Source organism: Caloenas nicobarica, chromosome 14 (assembly GCF_036013445.1).
Source record: "Caloenas nicobarica isolate bCalNic1 chromosome 14, bCalNic1.hap1, whole genome shotgun sequence".
In the NCBI taxonomy this organism is placed as follows: domain Eukaryota; kingdom Metazoa; phylum Chordata; class Aves; order Columbiformes; family Columbidae; genus Caloenas; species Caloenas nicobarica.
The window spans coordinates 17,669,927-17,685,847 of record NC_088258.1 but is presented as its reverse complement, the minus strand read 5'-3'; the positions used below and the strand labels follow the sequence as shown (position 1 = coordinate 17,685,847).

General features: G+C 39.3%; 1 protein-coding gene across 3 annotated transcripts in view; it reads left to right on the top strand.

Moving 5' to 3' along the window:
* SNX29 (sorting nexin 29) overlaps positions 1 to 15,921 on the top strand; it is a 129,859-nt gene that overhangs the window by 29,396 nt on the left and 84,542 nt on the right. For all 3 annotated transcript variants that reach the window (XM_065644612.1, XM_065644611.1, XM_065644613.1), the window contains exons 12-14: positions 5,710 to 5,773; positions 7,062 to 7,190; positions 15,319 to 15,401. In XM_065644612.1, coding sequence (XP_065500684.1) covers positions 5,710 to 5,773; positions 7,062 to 7,190; positions 15,319 to 15,401 — 276 coding nt within the window. The remainder of the gene's footprint in view (positions 1 to 5,709; positions 5,774 to 7,061; positions 7,191 to 15,318; positions 15,402 to 15,921) is intronic.

The following is a 15,921-nucleotide window of genomic DNA, read 5'->3' as shown; positions in this document are numbered from 1 at the left end:
AGAATCACAGAATCACAGAATGTTAGGGATTGGAAGGGACCTCGAAAGATCATCTAGTCCAATCCCCCTGCCAGGGCAGGAACACCCAGGTGAGGTTACACGGGAAGGCGTCCAGGCGGGTTTTGAATGTCTCCAGAGAAGGAGAATCCACAACCTCCATGGGCAGCCTGTTCCAGTGTTCCGTCACCCTCACTGAGAAGAAGTTTCTTCTCAAATTTAAGTGGAACCTCTTGTGTTCCAGCTTGAACCCATTACCCCTTGTCTTACTGTTGGTTGTCACTGAGAAGAGCCTGGCTCCATCCTCGTGACACCCACCCTTTATATATTTATAAACATTGATGAGGTCACCCCTCAGTCTCCTCTTCTCCAAGCTAGAGACCCAGCTCCCTCAGCCTTTCCTCATAAGGGAGATGCTCCACTCCCTTAATCATCTTTGTGGCCCTGCGCTGGACTCTCTCCAGCAGTTCCCTGTCCTTCTTGAACTGAGGGGCCCAGAACTGGACACAATATTCCAGATGAGGTCTCACCAGGGCAGAGCAGAGGGGAAGGAGAACCTCTCTGACCTACTGACCACCCCCCTTCTAATCCACCCCAGGATGCCATTGGCCTTCTTGGCCACAAGGGCACAGTGCTGGCTCATGGTCATCCTGCTGTCCCCAGGATCTCCAGGTCCCTCTCCCCTACACTGCTCTCTAATAGGTCATTCCCCAACCTGTACTGGAACCTGGGGTTGTTCCTGCCCAGATGCAAGACTCTACATTTTCCCTTGTTATATTTCATTCAATTTTTCCCCGCCCAACTCTCTAGCCTGTCCAGATCTCGCTGGATGGCAGCACAGCCCTCTGGCGTGTCAGCCGCTCCTCCCAGCTTGGTGTCATCAGCAAACTTGCTGATAGTACACTCAATTCCCTCATCCAAGTCATTGATGAATATATTGAACAGTATTGGTCCCAGAACTGACCCTTGAGGCACTCCACTAGATACAGGCCTCCAACCAGACTCTGCCCCATTGAAACTTCTGACTTTCCTGGAGGTTGCTGGGAAGTTGACAGGTGTTTCTTAAAGCATGGCACTTTTTTGTGTATTTCATGCTCTGAATGTGGCCTTAGAAAAGTTTTATAGAAGCTTGACTCTGCATGTAGTATGGAAGTGAAATAAAAATGTTTTAGAGCAAATATTGGCTTTATTAGTAATTAGGCGCTACAGATTAATTTCAACAATAAAAGATGGTTTTGGTGCTTTAAAAAGTGAGGTTTAATATGATAATTCATTCCTTGATTTTATATTATGTTGTTTTACTGATAAAGAAACACCTGGTTTGGAATTATTGGTTTGCACATGGAAATCCTTTTTTTAAGAAGTTGTTGGAAAAATATCTCTTAAGATTACATAATTTGAAAGACCTCGCTAATTATCTTATTTTATCTTTATGAAACTCTGATCATCACTTGAATTTTAGCTATGTTGGTGTTGAATGCTGATCATTAATAGCAGTAGCGTGTCTCTTTCAATTAATGTTACTTTACAGAATGCAAATGACACATCAAGCACAAAGCAGTTCAGAAATAGGACATAAACTCTAATATCAAAGTGTTTTCTGAAGTGGTTATATTGGGCCATCCACTCACTGTTTTATTAAAAAAAAAAGAAAAAATAAAAAGAAAAAGTGGAGAAAAAAAGAAGGAAAAAAGACAAGAAGAGGGGGAGAAAGATTGAGATTGTGAAATCCAGAAGTCAGAAAATGCCCAATTTATGGTTGCTGCTCCAACCTTGATTCTTTTTTTTTTTTTTATCATTTCTTCCTTCTTCTAACCCACACAATGAATGAGACACAAGTCTGCTGAAAAAATGAGGTGAAGCGAACGTGCCGCAGTCTATGATGCTGGATTTGCTGGATTTGCCTTCAGCTGACTGTCCTGACGTGCTGCTCAAATTTTTCGAGAAGCATAAGTGAGAGCAAGAAATCACGTTTTTTGAAAGTCTTGAATGTTACGCTTGAATTAAACAGGACGGTGTCCTTCTAGTTCCGTTCAGTTACGTGAATCAGAAGATGATTAAATTGGCTTCTGGTATTTTTCTTGGTAGCTTATTATTTATTTAATTCCACTAATGAACGTTTGACTCCTTTATATTTACTGCGCATGCAGAGGTTAAAGAAGCGTTGATGATGAACGATATAGGTTTTGTGTGAGTTTTGAGGAATTGAGAGAAAATATGACTCTGTAATGCTGCCGAGTTCAAGCAGGAGTGAGCGGTGCAGTGATGGAGCAGCGTTGCTGGAGCAGCCCTCGCGACCTGTTGGTTCTGTTGATGCTCCTTCCGCATCTTCTCTGCTACCTGTACTCGGCCTAAATTAGCAAGAAATACTGAGTTATCAAGTGTGGTTGCTTTTGTGGTCCTAAATTAAGTGGTGTTTTTTGTCCGATATGTAATAATGAAACTTGGAGTTTCTGCGTTGCTGTCTCTCTACAGTATTGTCAATTCTGTAACTCTCAGAAAAAAATAAGGCAAGTGGAAATATTATAAAAAGCATTTCAACATCTTTTATTTCGAGAGGCTTTTTTCTTCTCCTTTTCTGCAAACCGTGGTCTTTACCAGAATTTTGCTTTCATGCTCTGCTCACTGACGTGTGTGTTGGAGAGGGGAGTGAGAGGATGGGATTTCAGCTCTCTGCTCGTGCAGAAGGTTCTGGATGGAATAAGGGAAAGAAGATTGTTATAATAACTTAAGGTTGCAATTTGAATAGGCTGGTAAAATTGGGAAAAATGGAGACAATTCATAATAGCTTCGTCGTTTAAATGTTAATAAATCAGTACACACGTAAACAGACTTGAGGATGCACACAGGCAATTATTGCAGGGTAGTCACCCCAGCGTGAGTGCAGAGCCAGCGCTACAACCACTTGTCTGAGCAGCAACGCCTTTCATTTATTCAGAGTCAGAGAAATAATAACAACCAACTCAGACCGGGCATTGTCATCTTTTAATGACACTCGAAATATTTAAAATGCCATTGGCTTGATGCTTTCTTGAGGAAGATTCTGAATTCAGCTTTATAGGTAAAGACCTTTGTTTTGTTATAGGGTGTTACTGTACTGAAGGTTGACTATGGGTGGGTTTTGCTTGTGTTGTACACTTGTACAAGGCTTGAACGCTTACAGGATTATTCTATTTTCCTCATCCTTAGCACGAATTTTTAGTTCACAAATAGGCTAATGGATTGTGGAGTGTTTTCACAACACTGCGTATTATTTTTTTCAGGACTGTTAAAAACTACCAATTTTCCACTGCTAAAAAACCCACCAACAAATCACAAAATAACCCAAAGAAAAAAAACCTCAAAGGTCCAACCTTTCTAGTCTGGCCTCAAAGTGACATTATCTCATCATGACGAAAACAATGCTAATACCCAGTTAGATATTTCATAGCTAAATATAATACTTACATCTCAGAATGTACGATTGGTGGGTGGTTCCTCCCCCCCGCCCCAAAAAAAAAAAAAGCTAGCTAATAAAAGTTATCTTTTGAAAAATGGTCGTGAAAATAATGGAGGAAAGTGTATTTTGTCATATAGAATCTTTCCATTTGAAGTTTTTCTGCAATTGCTATGTAAATTACAGTGGTTGCCTGGTCACTTCAGTGCAATGTGAACTTTGCTCTTGCCAGAAAGGGTGTTCCACCTTTTGTTCCTCATCCTGATTGACCAAAAAGGTGTTTGGTTCGGCCCTGGCTGCTTTCTGCTGTGTGCCTTGTGCCCGCGATGCTATTAAACTCAACAGTAACATCACTTGGAGAAAACCCCAAATGAACCAGCGAAAAAACCCCCAACAAAACCCAAACCAAACCTGAACCCAATTTGGAGGGGAGGCGGCAGCAACGATGGGTGAGACAAACTGCAGCGTGCTTTTTGCTGGAAGCACTGCCCTGAAATCACAGCTTTGGTTTTGAATATGAGTAATGCATATTCTTGAGGGAGAAAGCAGAAGTCTCCAGATTTTTGATTTTTTTTAAAAAAATTTTTGGCTTTTCTACAAGATTTGGATTTTCTTTTTTACAGCTGTGTAGAGAACTCATATAAAGATGCTAAATTACTGTAGAAAAATAATTAATCTTTTTGTGCTGAATTAATGGAGTGCAAAATCCCTCTAATGACCTGCAGAAAGGTTTCTTGCTAATGTCAATTAGTTCTCAGGCTGTAATGTGGAATGGGTAGGAAAATAATTGTCTACTTTCTCCATGGCCAAAGAAGTGGAAATGTTTTGGAAAAAATCTTGCATGAAGAAATGGGATATAAAGTGATATGAGAACCCTGCCAGGGAGGATTTACCAGCGCAATTACCAATGCCAGATGGAATTGTGGTGTCTGCGCAGAGCGATGTGTTTGGTTGACACAGTAAAAACCTTCACGTTTTGTCCACTACTAGAGTCTGGCAGACTTAGTCTGGTCCACAGGACAAAGTAAAGTTCTTTCTGTACTGGCAAAAAGTTCTGCAATTATAGAAAATATGAAGAAATATACAGAAAAATCAGTGAACCAAGTGTAAAGGGGAAAAACGTTGTCCAATGGCTTGGCATACTTGAAGAAATAACGTACTAGCAGTTCTGTTAGTGTGTTTGCAGTAAAAGCACAAACAATTTGCTGCCATCTGCTTTGAATACTTGCAGAACAGAATTTGCTTATTTGTTATATAGAAACACAGGAGCATTTCATTTAACTGTTGGGAGGGATGTTTTCAATAATTGTGTCTGTGCAGAAGCTCTCATAAAATTATTGATTAACATACATGAAATTGTTAATGACATTTAAAAAAAATCTAGTTTAGGACCTGTATCCATCGTGATGTTTGCTAGAAGCCATTCAAATATTTGTGTTTTGTGTATGCATGGAAGCTCTGGAAGTCAGGATCTGTTGTAGATTAGACAATTAGGTTCTAATATTTTCTGTAAATTTATAGGAAATAGTACAGCTGTACAGTTATACGCTAAAACCGTAATAACAGCAGGACTCCGGGTGCAGCAGCACTTAGAGCTGACGCCTTTCTGTACGGTGTTTGGCTACTTTGGTATCACCGGTAAAGCCAACCCTGAAGAAGTCTCTAAAAAAATCTGAAATTCTGTCACAATTAAAAAAGAATATTCTTGATGTAATGACAGAAAGTATTTTTAAGGTATTTATAGGCGATAAAAAGGTTTTTATAGGAAATTACAAGATTCAGAAATCCCATTGTCTTTAAGACTGAGCTTGAGAAGAAGTGCCATGGAGCAGCAATGACATTGCATCTACTCTGGTCGCTGGAATAGTTCTATTTCCTGTGGCAGAATTGATAGTGAGGAAAAGAAGCAATTACAAGAAGTTAAACAAGTAACAGTGTATGTCATTAATATGCACGTAGTGAAAAGGTGCATTGTCCCATATGTCTGCGATTAAAACAAACCAGCTGCAGGCAGAGGCAGACTTGGAAACATTTGTATTAAAGCCAGCTGCAGACTGATTTGATCAGTACTTCTGATCCTGTGTTAAATAATACCGTTTTGGAAAGGTTGCTCAAATTAGTGATGAGATTAAGAGCATTTTATGCGCTTTGCTGAATAGCAAATGATGTTGGCATCATCTTAAACATGTTGCTGAGTTAGGGCCGCTATGACTTTTAGATCTGAACTGAGCAAAAATGCACACAGAAATTAATCTTTTTTTGTCCCTTCTCTTTAGATGAACTTCGTCAAGCTATTGTGGCCATGATGAATAGAAAGGATGAACTGGAAGAACAGAATAGGTAGTCTTCTTTTTCTAATCAAGAGGCACTATAATTAAAAAAACCCAAAAACGTTAATACAAGCTGTCCTTTGTGTAAAGCTACATGTAGTAAAGCTACATGTAAAGCTACATGTAGTAATCCTTTGGATGTATATTATTTTTCTGTGAAAGGTAAGCTTAATACTTCAGTATTCAACAGTTGATACCAAAGAGTAATATTTGCAGGTCAGCTTTTTCCTTTGAATTTGCATCACCTACTACTCTTTGCATTTTGGGAGTTTTTGCCAGTTACAGTATTTTCAAACCCCAAACTTGAAGCCAAAGGATTCTTAAGATCTCTTAAGATAGCTTTCCAAATGGGTAAAAGTTGGTTTGCATACAAATATTCAGAAAATTTCCTTTTCACTTCTGGTGCAGAAGTGATGCAGGATGTCTAACAGTGTTATGCTGAGAGGGGCTGTCATTGGTGAGAGTCTGTATGTTCACTTGGGGCAAAATGATGATGTAAATGTAAAAATGATAAGTTGCTTATTTAAAATGCTATCAAACCTACTTTTTAGGTATTTAGTCTATTGGAACACATCATTAGATGAATGAAAATGCGGATGTATTCAAGTGACACTTTTGTTATGCTCTAGTAGGATTATTTTGGTAATTGACATTTTTCTATCGATATTTTAATTTTTGTTTATTTTTTTCTAATGTTGAGACTACCAACTGATCCTATTTTCCTGCCTCTTATCCTCCCCACTCCAATAATCGCAAATTATTGCCCCATTCAGCTTTGCAGGTTTTTTCGCAGAGGACAGAGATGCTTTGGGCTTTACGGTTGTGTGTCATGCTGCCCTTTGCTGTCTCATCTAAGGTTTTAGACAGAGCTCTGTCACAGTGTTCTCAGTAGAGACAGGACCCCTACCCATCTCCTGCTCTTGCTAGGAAATATATTGCTGATAGATTGTTCCTGAGATGTGTGGGCTTGCACTGAAACCAAATTGTAAGCTGCTTTCTGTAATAAATTATTTCTGCATGGTGGTACAGTAGATACTACACCAGGTTGTGCTTTGGGCATGTTGATGAGATTATAATACGAATGAATAGTAAGCACAACTGTTTTGATTGGGTCCTTTTTCCTTGTAACTTTTCATATCTTTGTATAATCAAATCAGGAGAATTTATTACGTTGAATAATGAAACTTTGGGATGACATTAATGGTGTCATTCAGGCAACCTGCTCTGTGATTCGTAGTGTCCTCTAATTACTCGGTAACGTTTGCAGTGTTCTAACAGGGGCTGCTGCCTCCTTCCAGGTCTCTGAGGAACCTGTTGGATGGCGAGATGGAGCATTCGGCAGCGCTGCGGCAGGAGATGGACAACTGGAGACGGAAAGTGGCGGAACAGGAGGAGCGACACGCCAGCAAGGTCCAGGCCCTGGCCAGGTGAGGAGCACCGACAGCGGCACGAAAAGGAACAGCAGTGGGACAAGGGAAACAGAAATTCTGCATACACGAAAAAGAAATTTGCAAGAAGTTTAGTTTTCAGAAGAATATGAGGGATCTAGGACTAAAACCACCATGGACTTTGTTTGAACTTAAGCCGAAAAAAACCTTTGGGAGATTTTCTGACAAATATAGTGGGTCTGTGGGTTTTGTTTTGTTAAGTGTTAACACTAAGTGAGAGTTTAAAATGTTAGCAAAACCACCGTTACAGCTCCAGAGGAAAGAATGTTAGTGAGCTGAACTTCTGAAATCAAGTTTAATTTTAAAAAGTAATTAGACTAATACTAGGAAACGTAAGCCATGAAGATAGCAGCAGTTAGATAATGAGACTAGCTACAAACGAATACACATGTGTAAGGTAAATGTAAGAAGCCTTTTCTCTCTTTATATATCTATTTTGTCCAGTTTTAACTACCCCTTTTTAAAAATTAATTTTTATTTTACTTCATATTTGGGAGATTCTTGATATTGCTGTCTGCCCAATATCAATGTCCTGTTTCTTTTCCTTCTGTTGGATATGCCATAGTCTTAATGTTGTTGAAGTACCTAGCACTGTCTGCAAACAGTATTTTCCAAATGTCAAATATGACACAGCTTTGAAATGTAAGGAGGCGGGGAGGGGAAGGGAACAGATCTGCAGCCAGTGAGGACTTGATTTGGAGCCTATTTCCTTTTAATTGTACTCCACCGTATTTCCTCTGGTAGATGTGTTTTATAGTTCCACACTCAACCTTTCGTGACATTTTCTCTCCCCTGTGCAGCTGAGGAGGGGGTGATGGAGCAGCGTTGGGCACTGGGTGTCCAGCCAGCGTCAGCCCACCACAGAGCCAGCTGGAACAGGTTGCTCAGGACCATTTCCCATCAGGTTTTTAATATCTCCCTGGGGAGACTCTACAGCCCCTCTGGGCGGTGTTGTTGGCAGTGACCCACAGGCAATGCTCTTCCTAACGCGCTGCAAGCTGCTGTTGGCTTGCTTTGCTGACTCGTGGGCAGCTGCTTGTCCCAGATCCTTCTCTGTAGAGCTGCTTTTCCAGCCCCCAGCGCATCTGGGTGCCAAGGGCTGTTCCTCTGCAGATGCAGAACGTTGCATTTCCCCTCCTTGAACTTCAAGGGATTCACCTGAGTCCAATTCTCCAGCCTGTCCAGGTCTCTCTGAATTGCAGCACAACCGTTTGGTGTATCAGCTGCTCCCCAGTTCTGCATTGTCTGTGGACTTGCTGGGGGTGCCCTGTGTCCCCGTAGCCAGGTCCTTAACAAAGGTGTTGACCGACATTGGCCCCAGCACCCACCTGCCTCCAGCTTGACTTTGTGCTACAGCTCTGCTGAAAGAAAAGGATTTTAACCCGCCCCTTGTCTCAGTGGGATTTAGCTTAGAGAAAGACTTCTGAGGGTAAACGCTGCTGTAATAGTGTGATTTTCTCTTACAATTCTAAATAAGCTCTAGAGGAACCTATGATGCCTAAGATCTTGGGGGCGATTCACATGTATAGTAAACAACAAACCCATCCTAAATGTTAAATAAGATGAGTAATCTGTGCCTTCTCACAGGGGGAAGTGTTTGTTTTCTGTGTGCGTAGTGTCAGTCATGAAGTACCACAGCTGAGATTCCTGTAAGCTTTTCGTTGCATAGCAGAGCTAGTATCTGAAAATGAGAAACATAAAGCTTTGCATATTTTTTTAAAAAAGCATTTAGGACATTACTAATTCTGCTTTTGATGACACATCAAAGCGAACTACTCACTTTGAGGGAAGGAGAGCTGCATAAGTGAGTTTGACATTCACGTGATGCAGGGCAATTGAAACAATGCAAATACTTCACGTTTAATATTTGCATTTCAAATTATAGGAATTATATATTCATATCTCTTTGACTCACTTCCCCCACAGTTTTAGAATTTGCAGTGACATAGAGGTGAATCAGATATTTGTCATGCACATACCTTCTTAAAGAATAGATAAGGAGCTTTTATAACAAGATCTAAAGAGATGCTCACTCAGCCTAACTTATTATTTTTAAACAAGTTTATTTAATTTCTCTTACTGCTACGGAGACTGGGTATGTTGTGTGAATTGTTCTGAAAGTCAGTTTACCTCGTCGCATGATAAAAAGTGTTGAGAGCTGGTTAGGTACAACTTCTTGTGTCACCTGTTATTTTGGACTTCAGATGCATTTCTTTAATGTTTCAGTGCAACTTATTTTTTAGCACGTAAGAAAATTTGCATATAGTTATCTGGGAATATAGGTTTTGTTGGTTGACTTGGTACACTGTAGGTGATGCTGCTGCAGTAGTAAGAGTAGTAAATTTTTAAAAATAAATAATATTTTATACCAGGAATTTGGGTAAGCTGAATAATTTGAAGAATTTGAAATAACGAAAATTTTGGAAATGCTTCGTAAGTGCTGTATGATAAATGTGCTGAGAGGACACTAGGTTTCAGGTGTTTTGTAACAGTGAAATCTCACTGTTTACCTTGAAAACAATTGATCACGACTTGAGTAGAAAAATTTCCTCAGTTGTAATATTCCGAACATCTTATGTCAAGGAAAATCATCCAGTAACAATCTAACTATCGTATTTTGATGAACAAGTACGCTTCAGATTATGAGAGCTGGTATTTATGCCTGTCCCCAAAGCTCCTGCAAAGAATTGGACGTTAGATATCTCAGCAACGAGCCTCTCTCAAATCGCAGGGACGTGCTGTGCTGCTGGGTCCTTGGCAATGCTGAAGCTTTTTAATTGAGATTCTTTTTTTTCTGTGTGGAATACCGTTACATCCCTTTGTGAGGCAAATACCTTTATTGAAGTTGACTGTGAAACTGGATAATCTCAGATTGCGTATTCTTAGACTATATTCAGAAATGTTGGAGGAAAGCGTTTTAGAAAGGACGGGCTTTGTAGCAAGAAAAGCAGATTGAAAGAGATGATAACGCACTGCGTAGGGAAATGGAGCTGAGAATGGGACTATACTTTATCTTACACTTTTATGTACCTTCTGTTTACTCTGTACATTCCATAACCTAAACTGCCTCCTCTTATTCAGTGCCTGTATTATTTAAGACACGTTGCTTTTGGATTTGGCACTTAATCTGTTTTCCACCACTTCCCAGAGAGCCGTAGCGCTTCAGGGATGGGCAAAATGGTGTGTTGTGCGTCTTGAAATGCTGGTGTGACTACCTTGAGCAGCTGCTTAGACGGGGGAAAAAATGTCTCTCGTGACTGTTTGTGAAAACTAATTGGAATATTCCTATATTCAATGTTTTTTGGTTTTTTTTTTTTTCCTGCTTGGTTAGTTGGTGACATGTCACAAGTTACAAAAACATTTCATAAAAAGAACGAGAGATGTTATTTCAGAAGGTAGACAGCTTCCTCATATTTCTTGTCCACAAAGCCGTTTTTTGCCTTTTCAGGTGTGATATCAATGCTCAGATAGAGCCCTTTCATAGTTTAGGTTTGAGCACAGTCTATGTTGTGAAGCCACCGTAAGAACAGTTTTCTGTTGATCATGGATAGGGTGTTTCTCTTTCATGACAAGCGGTTAAATTTATCTCACCATTCCTCATTACAGGTTTTTTTCAGAGATGGGCTTTATAGTATAATCGTATATAGTTCAACTTCCACTTCTATGAGTAATAGTTCTTATTTTTCTTATTTCATTTGGGCTGTATATGATTACAGTTAATTTTTGTCTTGCACCTCCTAATAGTAGGACCATAGGCTAGTTCAGGTTGGAAGGCAGCTCTGGCAGTCACCCAGCCCAACCTCTTTCTCTCCATATATACATAGGTTCTACATATTCTGACAGTGCACTGTTTATTTCAGTTCATTCTGAAGATTCACGCAATTTTTTTATTATTTGGAGATTTGCTACTTTTACAGTGTTTTCTAAACCACTAATGCATTGCTTGGATTTTGTTTTTTGTAAGCCCGAATTTAGAAATAAGACACATTTTAGCTGCACAGAAAGCACTTGTTAGTGTCTGATGTTTGTGCCAGAAACTTAATTACAGTATTCTTCAGGCCACTATAGTTGAGATACATGAGAAATGACCCTTTTTCAAATTCTTTTCAAACCATGCTCGTTTTACAAAAACTCCTCTAGGGCTTCTGTATCTTTTTCAAGAAGCAGGTGTGGTGGGTCTCTTCCTCCACAACAAAAATCATAACTTAAAGGTTATTATATTACAAAATTATCGTTCTTACAGTAGTTTTGATTTTCTTTTAGGCAAGATTTCCTCAAATACTAATTTTTAAATAATAAACTTGCGAGCAAGTGTAATTATTTTTGCTTCAAAATTAGGCAGGGAATTGAAGATATTTGGCAACTTGGCTTTATGATATAATCAATCGTTACTTGTCATTCCAGATAGTTTTCCAAAAAAAGATAATAAATAAGCAAGTTTATTGTTGCTAAGGTGTTCTGTGGCTGTGCACCATTCATGAGTATTTAAAGAGAATTTCGTTTCAGGAAAATAATATTTTGTTTCTGTGTTAGTATGATCAGTGTCACTAAATATTGCAATTGAAAAATAAATGCTTTCCTATGAATGTTTTGTTTCCTGGCTTTGGCTCAAAGGACATCTCACCCTGGTAATGCTGATGTTGCTGTATCACCAAGCCCTGACCATATGGGTGATCCTTCAGATTTTTCTATAATTTGTGAATACATACAGTGGTTTCTGGTGAATTTTCGAGTATCTCTGACAATAGAAATACTTAGAATTTTAGGGATTTTATGAGACGGTGTCTTCCATTTTAGAAAATCGATACAAGGAACTCATGTATCAGGTTTTGATACTTGCATTCCTCTTTGCTTGCAGTTGTTATTTTGTACTGATTAATTACCATAATTAGTACTGGTTTTTTTCCTCTGGTTTTGAGCAAAGACACTAACAGCTGAGAGTGGATACACATAATTTTGTAATACTCTGATTTATCTTCAGGAAAAGTACTAAACCAAAAGCTAACTACAGAGTTCAATTGTATCTTAAGTCATTTCACTGGATGAAAGTGCTATAGGATAAAATATACTCTGCTAAAAAAGGCCGATCCTTACTGCAACAGTTTATAAATAAGATGTTAATGGAACCTGGAAATACCTTTATCTGGTTTTCTTTGGAGAATAGTCACAGAGCTATGGAGAAACTCCTGCAGTTGCTTGAAAAAGCTTCAGATGGCATAGAATTTATCCTGCTGTGCCGGGTGTGTGGCGTTAATACGTTGCTGCCTTTAAATGTGTTTGTGTTTCTCTGGTCATACTTTTGGAGAGATTCCAGAGAGAATTCTGCTCTGTCAGAAACTCAGAAACTAAAAAAAAAAACCAAACCTGGGGAAATGCAAATAATAATAAATAAATCCAAATAATAATAAACCATAAAGAGACCTGGGGAGGAGTTAAATTATCATTTCATAGGATGCTTTAAATAATTTTTTTTTTGGTGATTGGATTTCAAACCCTAGCATTTTTTTCAATGTAGCAATTAATGTGCAGTTTTCTAGTTTTATAATCAAACTACCAAAGAATAGTATCGTTGTTCTGCCTGAGTAATCACCAGTGGTATAAAAACTAATCAACGCCACACACTAGACCTGTGACATTTGAGCAAAAAGAATAATTTGGAGGAACAGTAGATTGTCATCCTCTGTCATTGAGCTGACACGGGGTAAAATTACATATTCTCACTGTCTTTCAGCTACTTATTAACAAGGGAGAAGTGATCATACAGGGAAATTTGTGGTAATTGAGGTTTTGGAGATGGTTGTGCTTTTAGTGGCATCATTCTCTGTCTTTGTTTCCCGTGGATTTCAGCCTGATTTTTATTTTTTAAATGACTTTTTTTCCCTCTCTGTTCTCTTCAACTTGTACTGACAGACATGCCACTCATTCTTCAGCACAGAATGGGGATTTTTTGGAGCACTTTTGAAAGATGCCGAGAGCACTGTGGTGATCACTGGGCTCATAACAGGCTCACAGTTTTGCTTCAAGCTGGATGGTAAAGTTTGGAAAAGTTGCAAAAGGAAAGTTGGGGCTTCACAGAGAAATACTTCACATCCTTGACAACAGGGAGGACTCCTGGGTCAGGTGGACAAGAATTTCTGCAAATCTGACCCTTAACTCCTATGCAGGAGTTTCTCCTCCTATAAAATACTTACTGTGAATATCTGATATGATGCCTCTTGAACTCATTAAAGACCCTCCAGGGAGTGTTTGCTATTTTTTTTGAACATTCTCTGATAAAAAGAGCGATATAAATTCATATGTATCAGGATGGGCTCTCTTTGGCATCTAGCTAAATAATAGTAATGAGAAAGAGATTTCAAAGAAAGAAAAGTAATAAGATGATAAAGAGGCATATTAGAAAATTGCAACTGGGCCATAGTGTCCTGGTGTGAATTTCAGTCTTGTATCAAAACCCCAAGTGAATTAAAGTCTTTCTGAAGTTCATCTATACTATATCAATTTTGAGTCGATGGGCACAGTAGCGAAAAATTGATTTTTTTTTCTTTTTTTTTTTTGATGCTGTCTCAGTACAGACAGAAGCACTGAGGCTGTTCTTCTCAAAGGCAGAAATGAGATGGTGTGTGATTACTTCATGAGAATCCTTAAAACTCAATATATTATAATTGTAGACAGTTATTTCCATGCAGACGTATTTACACTTCTGGTGAAAAATCTTTTTGTCTATCTGTCAAACTATTTTTTTTTTAAAATGAATGAATTATTTAGACTTGATTTAATATAGTATATAATATTAAACTGTGTTTCTGATTTTTTTTTTTTCCTTAATCTTAATAGCAGCGTCCATCTCTGTAAAAACCAACTTGTTCTTTGTAGTCTAGGAAATGAAAAATACCATAAAATGCATAAAATCATCAAGGACTTTGTTAAAATTTGATAGTTGGGTAATCAATAGTTTCTTCTCAATTATTTAGCAGCCTCCTACTAAAGGACTGAATAAAATTGAGGTCACGTTGTTCAGAAAACTGATTTGAAATCCATAGAAATATGTGTATTGTAGGGTTTTATTTATAAATATGGCATTGCTCACAACAGCAGTTTGATTTTCTGTGTGTGTATAAATATATACGTACATTTTGTGTGTTATATGCATGGTATCATAAGGACCATCAAACATATTTGTCTGGGTTTCTGAATACTTCTCATTTTTCGATAAATTCCCATACATGAAATGTGCTGCACCTGTGTATTTCTCCCCTGATATTTTCTTAAAGAGTAAAAGTTGTCTGGATTCACTCTTTCGCAACACATTTTAGTGATGTGTCTCCTGTAGAAACACTTCTGTCGTGCTTGGTTAACTTAATGGGCTTAGATATGGAGTTTGCAGACATGCCATTTGTCAACTTTGGTTCAAATACGATGAGTCAGAATCCATTTCGTTTCCCTCAAATAGAAAGTTGAGGTGTTTTGTGGTGTCAGGTGCTGTGACAGCACCCGCTTTCCATGTCGTGCTGTCCGAAGGAGGATGCGGCAGGTACCGGCACCGCAGCGGCCCGGCCCAAGGGGTTCGCTGCGGTTCTGCTCTTCTGGTTCCCCTTTAGGAAGGGTGCGTGGAGAACTTTCCCCTTGGGTGTTGGTGCTGAAGTGCTGGCATTTTCTTACGCTGGAGTTGGTTTCTGAAGCTGAATTCTTACTTGCTTGACATTAAATACATAGACAACTAGTAAAATGAGTATCTAATTTTATACTGGCCATTCGCATTTCCTTGGCTAGTATCCCGTCCTTATTTTTTTTAATCGACCGTTGATTTAGATAGACTGTATCATTTTTCTGCCATCAATGTAGCATAGCGTAGAACATCTAAATTAAACAATTGATGAAGCCTTCTTGATTGTGAGATAATCTGTTTCACTGAGTTGTTTGCGTGGCCCTGGAAAACTAGTTTTCCTGGTGCTCTGCTGTTGATTTAATGTGTAAGTCGTTGTGTTTTTTCGTCTTGATAAACTTAGATAAAGCTTGTTATTACAGATAGTATGTTTCCATTGAGATGGGCTTTCCTTTATTTTGAGAAAACACTAATATTTATTTGTTCTGTTCCTTTTATCAACAGAGAAAATGAGGTGCTAAAAGTGCAACTGAAGAAGTATGTAGGAGCTGTCCAGATGCTCAGAAGAGAAGGTCAGACAGTGGAAGGTAAGGATGAAATGAAGGGGGAAAATACCCCCATACGTGCACAGGCTTTGATCTTCTGTATGTGGCTGTTGAGACAGAGGTTATGGGAGGTACAGTAACCATGTGCTGCCTGGTAGGACATCAGCCCTCCCCTTGGGAAATACCAGCATCTGAAGAGCTGCCAGTTGTGTTTCTCCGAAAAATTAAATGAAATATAACGAGGGCAAGTGTAGAGTCTTGCATCTGGGCAGGAACAACCCCAGGTCCCAGTATAAGTTGGGGAACGACCTGTTACAAAGCAGTGTAGGGGAAAGGGACCTGGGAGTCCTGGGGACAGCAGGGTGACCATGAGCCAGCACTGGGCCCTTGTGGCCAGGAAGGCCAGTGGGACCTGGGGGGGATTAGAAGCGGGGTGGTCAGTAGGTCAGAGAGGTTCTCCTGCCCCTTTGCTCTGCCCTGGTGAGACCCCATCTGGAATATTGTGTCCAGTTCTGGGCCCCTCAGTTCCAGCAGGACAGGGAACTGCTGGAGAGAGTCCAGC